The sequence below is a fragment of the Chlorocebus sabaeus genome, chromosome 8, assembly GCF_047675955.1.
Source record: "Chlorocebus sabaeus isolate Y175 chromosome 8, mChlSab1.0.hap1, whole genome shotgun sequence".
NCBI classification, from domain to species: Eukaryota; Metazoa; Chordata; class Mammalia; order Primates; family Cercopithecidae; genus Chlorocebus; species Chlorocebus sabaeus.
Genome location: NC_132911.1, coordinates 66,748,914 through 66,764,498, shown reverse-complemented (window position 1 = coordinate 66,764,498; position 15,585 = coordinate 66,748,914). Strand labels below are relative to the sequence as shown.

The window sequence follows — 15,585 nt, the reverse complement described above, 5'->3', positions numbered from 1 at the left end:
ACTGTAAACTAGTTCAACCATTGTGGAAAACAGTGTGGCAATTCCTCAAGGATCTAGAATTAGAAATACCATTTGACCCAGCCATCCCATTACTGGGGATATACCCAAAGGATTATAAGTCATGCTGCTATAAAGACACATGCACACATATGTTTATTGCGGCACTATTCACAATAGCAAAGACTTGGAATCAAACCAAATGTCCATCAGTGACAGACTGGATTAAGAAAATGTGGCACATATACACCATGGAATACATTGCAGCCATAAAGAAGGATGAGTTCGTGTCTTTTGTTGGGACATGGATGTAGCTGGAAACCATCATTCTCAGCAAACTATCACAGGAACAGAAAACCAAATACCGCATGTTCTCACTCATAGGTGGGAATTGAATAATGAGATCACTGGGACATAGGAAGGGGAACATCACACACTGGGTCCTATTGTGGGGAGGCGGGAGAGGGGAGGGATAGCAGTAGGAGATATACCCAATGTAAATGATGAGTTAATGGGGGCAACACACCAACATGGCACATGTATACATATGTAACAAACCTGCACGTTGTGCACATGTACCCTAGAACTTAAAGTATAATAATAATAAAAAAAAGAAAAGAAAGAAAGCACTTGATTTCAGCTGACTCCACTTAGCTGGAAAACAGCTTGATGACTTGTAGGTCTTGGCTGCCTAGTTTTAGGTTAATGGCTGCACACACTCAGAAAGTCAAGTTCCTGCAGCTGGTTGAGTGGTAAGTTGAAGTGAGAATTAAGCAAATGAAAAAAAAAAAGGTTAAGATAGGTAAAAATATAGTGAGATTTTTGGTACATGCAGATATTGCTGATGCTGTAATACATTCTGTTCATAAGGTCTTCTAGTACAAGTGGACTTGGTAAAGTTTGAACTTTCAATAAGTTTTGAAGCTCTTGCTAGCAAGATGGCATCTAGTGTCTGATATCTTTCATTCTAAATAAATCTAATTATAAGTATATCAAAATGGGAGAGCAATGCTAACCTCTAAGTCATGAGAAAAAAAGCCATTGAAAAAGGTTAGGAAAAGAACATAAAATAAAGCAATATTAAAGTAAGGCAATAAACTACATTAATTACAAAATCATATGATATGACTTAATGATTAGGACTAACTCCTAAACACACTGGTATTTTTTAGTGAATCAATTCATAGTTATGACAAATGCATAATAAAACACATCTATTTAAAGATCATAGCACAAACTTGGTGATTGGAGTGTATTCAGTATCTCTCACAAGTTGTAATCTTGAGGCTACTTCTGAACTTGCAGAGGCAAAATTACCAGGCTATGTAAACCTCAACTGTCAGTTCCTACGTTTTGGACAATAAAAGGGTTATTATCCTGGTGCTTTCTGTGTTCCTGCTACTATGGTAAGTGCTTTACATAGATCATGTCATTCAATCATCACACTAAAACTGAGGTAGAGGGATAATCATTTAATCACCTATTTAGTGTCAGAGTTAGGATTTGACACCTGATTATCCGGGATGCTTAGGCATACAGGGTAGGTTTTATTTTAAAAGATTTTAGTAAAAGGATGATAGATTCATGGCAAGATAATCAGTCACCAAATTATGCAATTTGTCAAGTGACCAATTCACCAAATTACCATTTTATCTCAAAATTTTATTCATATATGTTCTATAATTGGCAATTTATTTTAGAGTGACAGTATTTTTAGTATTTTACAATTAGTGTGACATGCATAATATGGAATTTTTGTGTTGTTTGTTTTAACAATATTGTGTAGTATCTTCTAATACATTTACATTACAAGTTTCTTCTAATAAATTCGTGTTTCTTCGCTGAGAACAAAGAAGATATATATTTTCAATTTTTGAATTGTTATAAGGTATAAATTATACCTTACTGTGCACTTGAGACACAAATCTGATCATGGGTATAAAAGAAAAGAGATAGCTAGAGATACAAATATGGCCATACAATTTTAGTTAGGCAGGAAGTATTGGGATAACCAATGGCCAAAGAGACTGCCTACCTTCCCTATCTTCTTTTTGAAGTGGGTTATTTTATTTATAATTCAACTGAAGCAATAACTTAAAAAATAAGACTCTGTATTTTAAAACAAATACAATTGGGTTATTATAAAGCAGGTTTACATCATGTATTTAGGTATACTAAATATACTTGTAGTAAAGAAAGCTTTTCAATATAAGAAAAAATCACTCTGCATAATCTCTCCATCTCTCTTCTACTTTGCTTATGTTTAGTGTATGTATTTTAAATCCAAATCCACATAGACAAGACCTATAATAATGAAAAAGGAATGTTTATGCATTCTATGTGGCTTCCTAAATGTATCCTAGTTTTGCAAGGATATTTCAGCACTTTTTAATGGAAACAAACTTTGGACATCTTCCAGCCTATTTCTTCCCCATCAAGCAATTAGTTTATAATATGAATTATTTTTACTTTCTGAGTTTGCTTATTTTCTAATTACAAGAGAGGTCATTCACTCATTTTTTCATATACAAATCAACTTGCTATATTACATACAATGTGCCAGACTTATAATAAAAATGTAGAGTAAGTTTCTTGCTCAGTCATTGTAACATTTTTTAGTAAAGGGGGAAAAAAGACATAGGAACATCTCAAACATTTGTCAAACATCTGCCCTGTGTTAGGCTATAGTAAGCAAGTTACATACATTATATAATCATTTAAAATGATTTGTGGGTCAGGTTTTTCAAATGAGGTAACTATGACAAAAAGAAAGCAAATAAATGTCCCAAGGCTTCACAGCCAATAATTGGTGAAGAGGAATTTAGATTTGACGTTTACCAATCGAATCAAAACCTAACACTCGACTTCATGTTGAGCAGTGACTCTGGAATGGGATTTATGCTGACATAGCAGAAGAATTTTGCTATATAACAATTCAGATTAAAATGAGTTGTCCTTTGCACATAAGCATTTGCATAAAAGTCCAGATAACTAAATTGTGGACTTTTCAAATTTACTTGACCCTTTAAAAATTTTTAAAGGCAGTTTTGAACTAATTTTAATTTCAAGGTTAATCTTATTTCAAAAAATGTTAAACAAATTTGCTAATTCATCTGCATGTGAGTTAAAACCTGCTTGATTAAATTATCACCCATGAAATAACAAAGATTTAAGTAATTCTAGGACAAAAATCTTATTTTAAAATTTACAAGTAAAATAAAATATATTTGACCGAGGAGTAAACAGATAGGAAATAATTGATTTTACAACAATGTCTTGTGATTGGTAAATATGATTTCACTGCTTGATACTGTCTATAGCCAAAGAAGCACATAAGGTCCATTCAAAACCCAAGACTGAACATGGTATTCCTCTAAACCAGAGGTACCCAATCTCCAGGCCACAGACCAGTACTGCCTGAGCTCTGCTTCCTGTCAGATCAGTGTGGCATTAGATTGTCATATGAACACAAGCCCTATTGTGAACTACCCACATGAGGGATCTAGGCTGCAGTTACTTATGAGAATCTAACTAATATCTGATGATCTGAGATGGAACATTTTCATCCCAAAACCATCCCGCCCAACCTCTGGAAAAATTGTCTTCCATGAAATGAGTCCCTGGTGTCAAAAAGGTTGGGAATGGTTGCCCTAATGTACATATTCCACCTTGCACCTTAGCCAAAATAAACTTTCATGAGCAAAGGAATACTATGTGCAAAGTTGTTTTTGTATTCTAAAAATAAATACAGAAGTAGTAAATTGTACCTTAATAGTGTGATGCTATCTGGAAGGGAATTACTGCTCTTTGATTCTGCGATTTGGGGAGGTTTGTCTAATAGACTTTGCTGGGAGGCCCCCTCAGTTGTAGTGGCAGGAGCTTGCAACATTACATTTCTTAGAAAAAAAATAAATTTTGAGGAGTAAGTCAGCTATTGGTAGGTGCACATATTATTTTATCATATAATTCCCTCAGCCAAGTTCAGGCTGAGACAAGCAAGGCAGTGCATTGTTGACATGCTCTGAGATTAAAAAAGAAAAAATCCCTGTCCCTTCCGTCTTGTAAAATCCTTTCATCCAATAACCTTTGATTCATTTATTGTTTGCTCAATGAAGTATTAAGCATATCTAATGGTCTGTACATAGAGGAATAGGCCTAGAACAAAGGAATAGGCCTAGAATACAGCAATAGATGGGCACAGTTCTGCCTTCCAGGAGTCATTGTTGAACGGGGCAAGACAGGGAGGGAGGCAATGATGACAGCCGGGCAGGGTGCTGGGGTAGAAAGTTTACCAAGATTTACAGCAGCAGAAGGGAAGAGGCACTTTCCCTCGCATTCAGTGGTCAGGCAAGGCCTGTAAAAGGTGACTATTTAATTGAGGATTATTACGAGTTTTCCAAGAGGACAGAGAGATTAAGGCATTCCAGGCAGAAGGAGCAGTATGGGCAAACCGAAGAGTCAGGAGCAGCATGTGGTCTTTGGAAAATACAAATCATTCAGCATGGCTGGCATGAGGCAGGCAAATGGGTAATGCAGGAGGTGCTGGAGAAGTAGATAAAGAAACAATTTTCATAAGCTTTGATTTAGACTCTAAGAGTTTGGAAAAACTAGTCATTGGAGAGCTTGAGACTCATGGTCCTTTACCCAAAGCAGTTTCATAAAGGTGATCAATTACTTAAACTCAACTGTGATGAACCCTGTCTCTTGTCCAAAATGGCAGTAAATTATCCGTGTTTTTGTAAAACTAGAGCTCTATTTAATTGTCGCAGTGAGCATACATATTTTATTAATCTCTGCGTGAGCACTTAGCACATACCTGGAGCTCCAAAGTGTTTCTTATTTTGAAATGAATTAAACTTAGTTGACCTATCTGTGTGGTGGTTTGGCCAATAAAGGAAGCCAATACTAAAAATAGAAGAAGCAATTTTGAGGGAAAATCTCTTGCAATGAAAAAGCTCTTTCCCCTCACTGTGAAAGTGAGTATGGATTTCTGCTCCAGGACTCTTCTCACTGCCATTGAAAAGCTGCTGCCTCCAATGGTACATATGTTACCTTCGTTTTCAGTTTTTTTGATATCAGAATTAATTCCAGGCCACTTGTTGTGGCTTCTAACCAAAGCGTTTGTGACAACAACTCAAGAATGAATTAAAAAAAAAAAAAAAAATACAGCTGGGCACGGTGGCTCAAGCCTGTAATCCCAGCACTTTGGGAGGCCGAGGCGGGTGGATCATGAGGTCAGGAGATCGAGACCATCCTGGCTAACATGGTGAAACCCTGTCTCTACTAAAAATACAAAAAACTAGCCGGGCGTGGTGGCGGGCGCCTGTAGTCCCAGCTACTCGGAGGCTGAGGCGGGAGAATGGCGTGGGCCCGGGAGGCGGAGCTTGCAGTGAGCCGAGATAGCGCCACTGCACTCCAGCCTGGGCGACAGAGTGAGACTCCGTCTCAAAAAAAAAAAAAAAAAAAAAAACCTTCCCAAAAAACAACATGCTCTTTTTATAAAAGGCTTTTTTCTTTCTTTCTTTCTTTCTTTTTTAATTTTGTGAATAGATTTCCCATACTCATGGATTAATGATTCTTTAGGTACTTTTATCAAATAGATAGTTTATACCCATATTAGAATAAGAGGTAATCTTTCATAAAGGTAATGATATCTGACTGGGAGGTAGGCCAAGACTATTTCCTATATCACAACTTATACTGACAATGGTAACATTATCATCTGGAATCTGCCGGTGAAAGCAAAGCACAGATCATGCTATAGGAGCTTCTTGAACCTAACAATCACAGGCCAGCACACATCCAATTCTGCTGTCCACTACCACCTATGATCCTTGGGCTAGTCACTCAAATTTTCTGACCTCTTTTCTCCGCTGGGAAATCAGAGAAGTTAATACATGCCCTGTAGGATATTTGTGAGAATGAAACCTAATGATATGCGTGGTGTGGAGGGCTTTCACACCAATTTATTGCTTTCTTTCTCTCCCCTTCCTGAGAGAGGATCCTGAATAAGATAGCAAATAAAATGAGAGAGACTTGGTTGGCATAACCCATAAAAATAGATCATCAAGATGAGCAAAAACGTGGATCGTTGGTCTTGTCTATGCTTTTCTTTGAAGGTTCTGAAAGACCTAAAACTGCCTTCCTCTACACACAGGAGGGAGGAGGGAGAGAGGAAAGCAAAGGAAAAAGTACCAACAGAGAAGTGACAGCAGTTTCATCATGGGTGCACTCTGTGAACTAGTAGGGCAAAAGGAAAAGTAATCAATAAATATGTACTGCTCACTAATTATGTTCTATGCTCTCAAAGAACATTTTGCCTAGAAGATATAAACATGAACAAATTATAAAATATACTCAAGACACACTAGAGGTGAAGGAGCAGAGAGCGATTCAACATTAACGTGTATGGAAGAAGGTATCCATGAGAGACTGAGGAAATATTGCTAGACCGGGACACAAACACCAGGCAAGGCTACCAGAGCACGGGGCTGGTGAGGCAGGTGCAGCAGGAGGCCCATGACACTGAGGTGTGCAGACTCTCAGCCCTTCTGGGTCTCCACACCTGGCTCAGGCCCTCCCCCAAGCCTTGCCCCACTGCTGGTCTCATTCCTCTCCACTGCCATTTACTGACTTCTAGAGAGTCCCAGAACCTGCAACTCCTCACTCTTTACATGGTTAGTGCCTGCAGAGCAGGGCCTCTGACATTTGAATTCTTTCCTATTTTTCCAAACTTAGCACAGTATAGGTCCTCAATAGATGCTTAATGAATAAATCAGAACTGCTGTGATAGTCCCCTTTCTATGGGCCCTGTGGTGCCTCTGACCCAGACCCCCCTTCACTCCCTTCTTCCCTTGTGGACTCACTCCCATACTTGCACTGCAGACCTCAGTTCTCAGCTCCCTGCAGGGTGCCTAACTCCACTGCCCTGCTGCAGGCAGATACCCCATTAGACATCTCATGGCATAGTGTGCTCCTTCATACGTGTTGCAATTTAACATTTATGTGGACAATTGTTTGATAAAGGCACACCTCTCTTCACTGCACTATAAGGTAAGCACCCAGGAGGACAGAGAATATGTCAGTCTGCTTTTGCTCACCAGTATAGTCCACACTTAACACAGTGCCAAAAGTAGGGTAGAAGCTCGATAAATATCTTTTGAATTAATAAGTGAATGAAAAAATGGAGAAAGAAAGTTAGAAAACAAAGAAGTGAGTAAAGGAAGAGGATGGGGAGAGGAAGGGAAGAAGGAAGGAAGGAAGGCAGGAAGGAAGGAAGGAAGGAAAGAAGGAAGGAAGGAAGGAAGGAAGGAAGGAAGGAAGGAAGGAAGGAAGGAAGGAAGGCAGGCAAGAAGGAAGGGAGGGAGAGAAGGAGGGAGGGAGGAAAGAAGGGAGGAAAGGAGGGAGTGTGGATGGGTGGGAGGGAGGAAGGAAAAGAGGAAAGAGGGAAGGAAGGAAAGAAGGGAGGAAGGGAGGAAGGATAGAAGGAAGGGAGGGAGGATGGGTGGTAGAAAAGGGAGGGAGGGAAGAAGGAAGGAAAGAAGGAAGGGAGGGAGAGAGGGATGGAGGGAGGGAGGGAGGTGGGGGGACAAAGGAAGAAAAAAAGGAAGAATAGTTAGACATGAGTTTGGTCAAGTACATCAGGCAAGAATATTCTTAGATCTTACCCAGTTAAGGACCCAGTGGCAGTTTTAGGCCAGTAATTTAAGAAAAGCACAAAGAGCAAATTGGAAGGGAGAAAGGTGGAAAATAAGAGGCAAAGTCCACTCGTAGAGGAGAGAAGACATAAGCCTCAACCAAGGCAGCAGTTATGTGAATAGTGCGTAGGGTTAACATTTAGAGGGTAAAATCAACAGGACTAGATGTCACTGGTGTTTACCTACAGCTTCATTCTCTGGAAGTCAACTATGGTTTCAAAGCCACAAGGTATTTTGTTTCTCAGCAGAACACCAACATCATAAAACACAAATCTGTAATGAGTAAAATTGCTCTATATACATAGTAACAAATTAGAACACATTTAGAATTCAATAATAGCTTGATTATGCATGATACGAAAGCACCTTAGGCCGCAAGTCCAACTCCATGAAACCCCCTTCTAGGAGATCATGCAGTTACTTAGCAGAGGCTATCTTTATTTACTTATTTATTTTATTTTATTTTTTTGAGACAGGGTTTCTCTCTGTCGCCCAGACTGGAGTGGAGTGGCATGATCGTGTCTCACTGCAGTCTTGATCTCCTGGGTTCAAGCGATCCTCCTGCCTCAGCCCCCTGAGTAGCTGGGACCACAGGCGCCCCAATGTCTGGCTACTTTTTATAGTTTTTGTAAACACAAGATTTCTATTAAAAAAACTCCAGCTGCTCTTGAACTCTTGAGCTCAAGCAATCCTCCTGCCTCAGCCTCCCAAAGTGCTGGGACTACAGGTGTGAGTCACCATACCTGGCTGAGGCTATCTCTAAGAGAAGGAAAGTAAAGCAGAAATTGATTAGCCCCTGCAGCAAATTGAGAGCCATCAAATGCTCCCAAGGCCATTTGAATGCAGTCTATTCAGTTACCTACACCTCTGCGAAATGGTGAAAGAAATAAAAAAGACAAGTTTAAAAATCAAAATAGAGGATGGATGCATTTAACAGAGAAAAATAATAACTTTATTATTTTCCACCAGTAGAATTAGATTATGTCAAAATGGAAAGATGGCATGTTTTTAAGTCTATGATTTTCTTCTAGTGAGGCAATGTCAGTGTATCCCAGGAAAATACCCAGTAATTCTACTGAACACTGTATATTTACACAGGCTCAATGTACATTTTATAGTATGTTACTCCAATTTACAACAATTATATATGCTTATTATTTCTCACAACCTTCTCACATGTGTAGCCTACATTAATGCCCTCTTTTTATGTTATAGAAAAGACAAGTAATTACTGTGAATAACTTTCATTAGACTGTGGGTCACGGCATACACCTCATTAAACTGTCCTATAATGGAGTGTGTGCTGACTATGTTTTGGATATCTGTTTCAAATTTATCTTGACAAATGGAGAAATATTCAATATCAACCAGTATTAAATACATTAGGGATGTGTACGAAATATCCATCCATACATGCACTTGTAATGTCCTAAATCAATTAAAATTAAAATATATTATTGTTTTCAGTGATTAAACAGTTATACTAGACAGATTTGCTTTTTGGAGTTAGTGACAAATGTCAGTGAAATTGACATTTCAGTCAATTGATAAATTAATACCCTGATAGTTAATGTACATTGCTTCTAACTATTCTATAACCAAGATGATAAGCAGACCTCCTATTGTGTCCAAAGCCTATTTTGAATTTCTATGTAAAAATTGAATTCAGTTACATTGTGAGGGACACCACGTCATCATACACTTTTGAGCATGTGGCTTTGATCTCACTGTACAACATTCATTACATTGTATTTTCCACAGATAACACTTCTGAACAAAATTTAATATTTGAGGGCTAGAAAAGCAATGCCACATTATATCAGAAGGGGCCACTTAGAAATATTTTATTTATATTCTTATAGAAATGTTGCATTGTTTATATGAGGAGAAATGATAAAAATAAGACTTACCACCATTATGTATCGAGGTCTGTACTGAATGGTTCCAAACAAACCCAATATGACAACTATTATGTGCAGAAAATTTCCAAGAATAGGAGCCCACTGGAAACCAAGGAAGTCAAAGATCTGCCTCTCTAATGCTGAGATCTACAACAACAACAACAACAAAAACAAAGTTCATTAGTGTCTAATCCAAGCATCATCACGTTATTTTAATCTTTATCTCATGGCTGGAGGAATCTGCATATTCAACTTCAATAGCACTTTTTGTCACCATTATTATTAGAATTTTCATTCTTATTTCATGTGCTGTTTTCTGCACCTTCTCTCAGAAACTATACTAAGATAGTTTTGAGCATTATAACTTCAAGTATAAATAGATTTTAAATCTATCTAGAGAGTTAGAGATACACTTCTTAAATCATTTTCTACAGTAGAAATTCCACACAGATTTTTTAATGTTTTAAGTTCATCATTTTTATTTTTATATTAAAAGTTATGTTTAATTATTAGGGGTATATGATATATATATATTTATGGGGTACATGTGATGTCTTAATATAGACATACATATGTAATAATCACAGCAGGATAATTACAGTATCCATCACCTCAAACATTCCTCTTTTCTTTTTGTTAGGAACATTCCAATTCCACTATTTTAATTGTTTTAAAATATGTGATAAATTATTGTTGACTATAATCACCCCATTGTACTATCAAATACTGGATATTATTCATTCTATCTACCTCTATTTTTGCATTTATTAACCATCCTCATTTTATCTTCTTCTCCCCTTCCCAGCCTCTGGTAACCATCATTCTACTCTCTATCTCCATGAGCTCAATTGTTTCAAATTTTTGCTCCCACAAATGAGTAAGAGCATGTGAAGTTTGTCTTTCTGTGATTGGCTTATTTCATATCGTTATTTTTAGTAAAACAATTGGCTTAGTATAACATCATCATGGGATAAAAAAGAACTCCGGGCTTGCGACACTAGAACTAGTGTAATTTTGGAAAACAAACAAAAAACGAAAACTCCTGCCTATCCCCGCTTTCCTGTGTGAAGTATACATTAGCCAAATCTGTTCTCTTTCTTTTCCTTTCCTTAGATTGCCAATGCTGAACGGAGCTTCCTCATTTACTTACTCTGGGCTCAAGACTCTGCTCTAAAACTAGAGTTAAACCCTTTGAATTGCATTTTATTGAGATCATATACTGACAAGAAAATTCATCTTGGATTAGATAGCATCCTTTTAGAATACCAAATAGAAATTATGAGGTCATTACAATTTTAGACATGCCACAGTTTATTATAATTGTATTACATACATCTTGACATTTTAAAACAATTATAAAATGCGTCAATATATACACAACCATTTATTATGAAACAGATGCATTTCATATGGTCCAGTGAATACCAAAAATGCCATTATCGTGTTCTAACAGTATTTCTTGTATTCTACATTGAAAAAATTTTACAATATCACCTGCTGTATTTGGTCACGAATCATTACACATTTCAGGCATTTTTCTAGTTTTGTATTGATAAAATAGTAATTCTAATAAAATGATCCAGTGATTAGCCATACTGATGGCACTGGAAACTGTAGCTTTGAAAAGAAATTGGCACCCTAGGTATTTTTCTAGTTATGTGACAGGTGTATGCTTGAATAGCTTTAATTTTCTTGGACATAAAGAAATGTCCTCTATCCAGTAAGCTGAATTTACCTTGGTCAAGATTTGCCTTCAGCAAGCTGTGGAGGAAAAGCGAAGAGAGCGAACGCCTAAAGAAAACCACACCAGATCCACATTCATTTCATGGGTATTTCCTGATCATGGCGTGATATTATTCAGGATGCATTCAGGATTCATCTCCTGGATCCATAAATGTTCAGAAATGGTTAAAACGCAAAATATCAGAGTAAGGAAAGAAGCAGCAGCACAGTGTTTTTTACCTCCTGCTTGTCTCTGCTTGTGACTCTAATTAGTCCCTAGGAACCTTTCTCTAAAAATTAGTTCCTGGGAACCTTTCTATGCAGCATTTTATTTATTGGCCCATCAGTGATACAAATATGTATTTTTTAAATGTCCAAACATAATTGAATACTAAAAAAAAAAAAAAAAAGAAACCCTGGAGAGCAGCTGCAGGCCATTCATTCTGAAAAACAACGCTATTTTAAAGCAGTTGTGCATGACAAAAACCTTTAAGGTGAACTTTAAAAGAGAAAAACTCATTTTCTTTTCTGTCAGTAGATGCATGGATAGCATTCTCTTTTATGATATTAAAGAAAACACAGGTAATGAAAGAGAAGCCAAATTAATGCCACTTATGAGAAAATATGCATTTTATATTCAAGTCACGCTCTCTAATTATTAATATTTATTCCCTGAGAACTTAAAAAAATGAATTGAGGTGGGAAGAAATAAGAGTACAAATAAAAAGACATGAAAAACAGAGAAGGGAGCATATCGAGAATATGGAGAAGGGCAGCTGTAACAACTACAAAAACTGTGAAAACTAGATTTGATTATTACAATTTTGAAAAGTTAACTAACAACAACAAAGACCTCAAAAATAAACAAAATACCATTGTATTTTTAACCTAATTATTCTATTTAACTCGCATTTTGGTTATTTAGCCATTTGGTTTACTGGCTAGTATTTTCTCTCTAAATGTCATAATCTCTAGAGACACAACTTTTTGCCCTTGACTGTGATGTTTATAATAATGACCCAGAGACCCCAAATAAGATGAAATTATATCCAAGTTGCTTTGTTAAGTTGGAAAATGGATGACTGTTCTTTAGAAGTATCTCTGTTAAAATGACTCTAATTTGTGGTGTTGGGGAGATGCTGGCCTTGGTTGGGGGGTGGGAAGGAGGCATCTCTTCCTCATTCTATGGTCAGTGACCTCAAGTTGGGAACTTGATGTCTGTCGTGATGGGAATATTTGAAAAATGAAAATCAGAAAATGCTAAAAATTAGAATTAGTTTATATGTATGTTTCGAGAACCAATGTTAAACTTTTACCTGCACACCACTGAATATGGCACCTAGAAAACAGTCGTCGTGATCCAGAAGAGCTGTGGAAGGAAGTCACTAAATTGTAATGTAGCATAAATAGAAAGCAACCAGTCCAGATGAGGGCAGAAGGGTAGAGGACTGAAAGTGGATATATGTAGAGATGCCCAAGTGAAGAGAATGAATGAGACTTTTACAGAACTTGAGTTTAAATAAAAGTAGAGAAATAAAGAAAATATAAAGGCAGTAAGATGCTCCAGAGACTGTGAAATCAAGAGACCTAAAGAAAAATGCATCATTTGCCCATGTTTTGATCAGATAATTAGATTTTTTAATAGAGATGTTTGAGTTCCTTATACAATCTGAATTATTAACCCCTTGTCAGACGGGTAGTTTGCAAATTTTTTCTCCCATTCCGTGGGTTGTCCCTCCACTTTGTTGATTGTTTGATATGCTGTACAGAAGCTTTTAACTCGATGTGATCCCATTTGTCAATTTTTGGTTTGGTTGCCTGTGCTCATGGGATATTATTAAAGAAATCTTTGCCCAGTCCAATGTTCTGGAGAGTTTCCCCAGTGTTTTCTTCTAGTAGTTTTATAGTTTGAGATCTTAGACTTAGGCCTTAAATCTATTTTGATTTAATTTTTGAATATGTCAAGAGATAGGAGTCCAGTTTCATTCTTCTGCATATGGATATTCAGTTTTCCCAAACCCATTTATTGAAAAGATTGTCCTTTCCCCAATTTATGGTTTTAGTATCTTTGCCAAAAATGAGTCCACTTTAGATATATTAATTTACTTCTGGGTTCTGTATGCTGTTCCATTAATCTATGTGTCTGTTTTTATGCCAGTGCCATGCTGTTTAAGTTACTATAGCTCTGTAGTATAATTTGAAGTCAGGTAATGTGATTCCTACAATTTTGTTATTTTTGTTAAGGATAGCTTTGGATATTCTGGGTCTTTTGTGATTACATATACATTTTAAGATTGTTTTTTCTATTTCTGGTAGAAAGCACATCAAATCTGTGGATTGCCTTGGGTAGTGTGGACATTTTAACAGTATTGATTCTTTCAATCCATAAACATGGAATATCTTTCCATTTTTTGGTATCCTTTTAAAATTTCTTTCATAAATGTTTTATACTTTTTATTGCAGAGATCTTTCACTTTTTTGGTTATTTCCTAGGCATTTAATTTTATTTGTAGCTATTATAAATGGGATTACTTTCTGGGTTTCTTTTTTAGATTGTTTGCTGTTGGCATACAGAAATGCTACTGATTTTTGCATGTTGATTTTGTATTCTGCAACTTTACTAAATTTACTCATCAGTTTTTATATTTTTGGTGGAGCCTATAGGTTTTCCCAAATATAAAATCATACATCTGCAAACAAGGCTAATTTGACTTCTTCCTTCCCAATTTGATTCCCTTTATTTCTTTCTCTTATCTGATTGCTACAGTTAGTACTTCTGTTACTATGCTGAATAACAGTAATGAAAGTGGGCATCCTTGTTGAGTTCCAGGTTTTAGAGGAAACACTTTCAGTTTCTCCCCATTCAGTATGATAGCTGTGGGTCTGTTGTATATGGCTTTTATTTGTTGAGGTAATTCCTTCTATACCTAGTTTTTTTTTAAGTTTTTTTTTTTTTTTTTTTTTTTTTTTTAAATCATGAAGGGATGTTGAATTTTATCAAACACCTTTTCAGCATTAATTGAAATGATCATATGGTCTTTGAGTTACTTCCCAAAGAAGACATATAAATGGCCAACAGGTATATAAAAAGGTGGTCAACATTACTGCTCATCAGAGAAATGCAAACCAAAACTACAATAAGATATGATCTCACCCCAGTTAAAATGGATTATATCCAAAAGACAGGCAATAGCAAATGCTGTTTTAGAGGAAACACTTTCAATTTCTCCTGATTCAGTATGATAGCTGTGGGTCTGTTGTATATGGCTTTTATTTGTTGAGGTAATTCCTTCCATACCTAGATTTTTTAAAGGTTTATTTATTTATTTATTTTTTTAATCATGAAGGGATGTTGAATGTTATCAAACACCTTTTCAGCATTAATTGAAATGATCATATGGTTTTTGAGTTACTTCTCAAAAGAAGACATAAATGGCCAACAGGTATATAAAAAGGTGGTCAACATTACTGCTCATCAGAGAAATACAAACCAAAATTACAATAAGATATGATCTCATCCCAGTTAAAATGGATTATATCCAAAAGACAGGCAATAGCAAATGCTGGTAAGGGTGTAGAGAAAAGGGAAACCCTGTATACTGTTGGTGGAAATTTAAATCATTACAACCCACTATGGAGAACAGTTTGAATTTATTTCTAGGTTCTCTATGCTATTCCATTAATCTATGTGTCTATTTTTATGTCAGTGCCATGCTGTTTCAGTTACTATAGCTCTGTAGTATAATTTGAAGTCAGGTAATGTGATTCCTCCAATTTTGTTATTTTTGTTAAAATAAACTAAATAAAATAAACTCAAAAAACTAAAAATAGTGCTACCATATGATCCCACAATCTCACTTATAGGTTTACAACCAAAAGAAAGGAAATCAGTATATCAAAGTGATCTGTGTACTTCCATGTATATTGCAGCACTATTCACAATAGCCAAGATTTAGAAGCAAGGTCTGTTGATTAACAGTTAAAAGGATAAAGAAAATGTGGCACATATACACAATGGAGTACTATTTAACCATAAAAAGAATAAGATCCTGTCATTTGTATCCTGTCATTTGCCAGAGCATGGATGGAACTAGAGGTCATTATGTTAAGTGAAATAAGCCAGGTGCAGAAAAACAAACTTCACATGTTCTCACTTACTTGTGGATCTAAACATAAAAACAATTGAACTCATGAAGACAGACAGTGGAGTGATAGTTACCAGAGGCTGAGAAGGGTAGTGGGGGTTGGAGGAAGTGGAGAGATTAATG

General features: G+C 36.4%; 1 protein-coding gene across 4 annotated transcripts in view; it reads right to left on the bottom strand.

The window, feature by feature from the left end:
* Window positions 1–15,585, bottom strand: part of NKAIN3 (sodium/potassium transporting ATPase interacting 3) — a 764,304-nt gene that overhangs the window by 428,743 nt on the left and 319,976 nt on the right. For all 4 annotated transcript variants that reach the window (XR_012093693.1, XM_073018121.1, XM_073018120.1 and 1 more), the window contains exon 2: window positions 9,605–9,742. Coding sequence is in view for 3 of the 4 variants with exons in the window: in XM_073018121.1 (XP_072874222.1) it covers window positions 9,605–9,742 (138 nt within the window). In the remaining variant the exon portion in view is untranslated. The remainder of the gene's footprint in view (window positions 1–9,604; window positions 9,743–15,585) is intronic.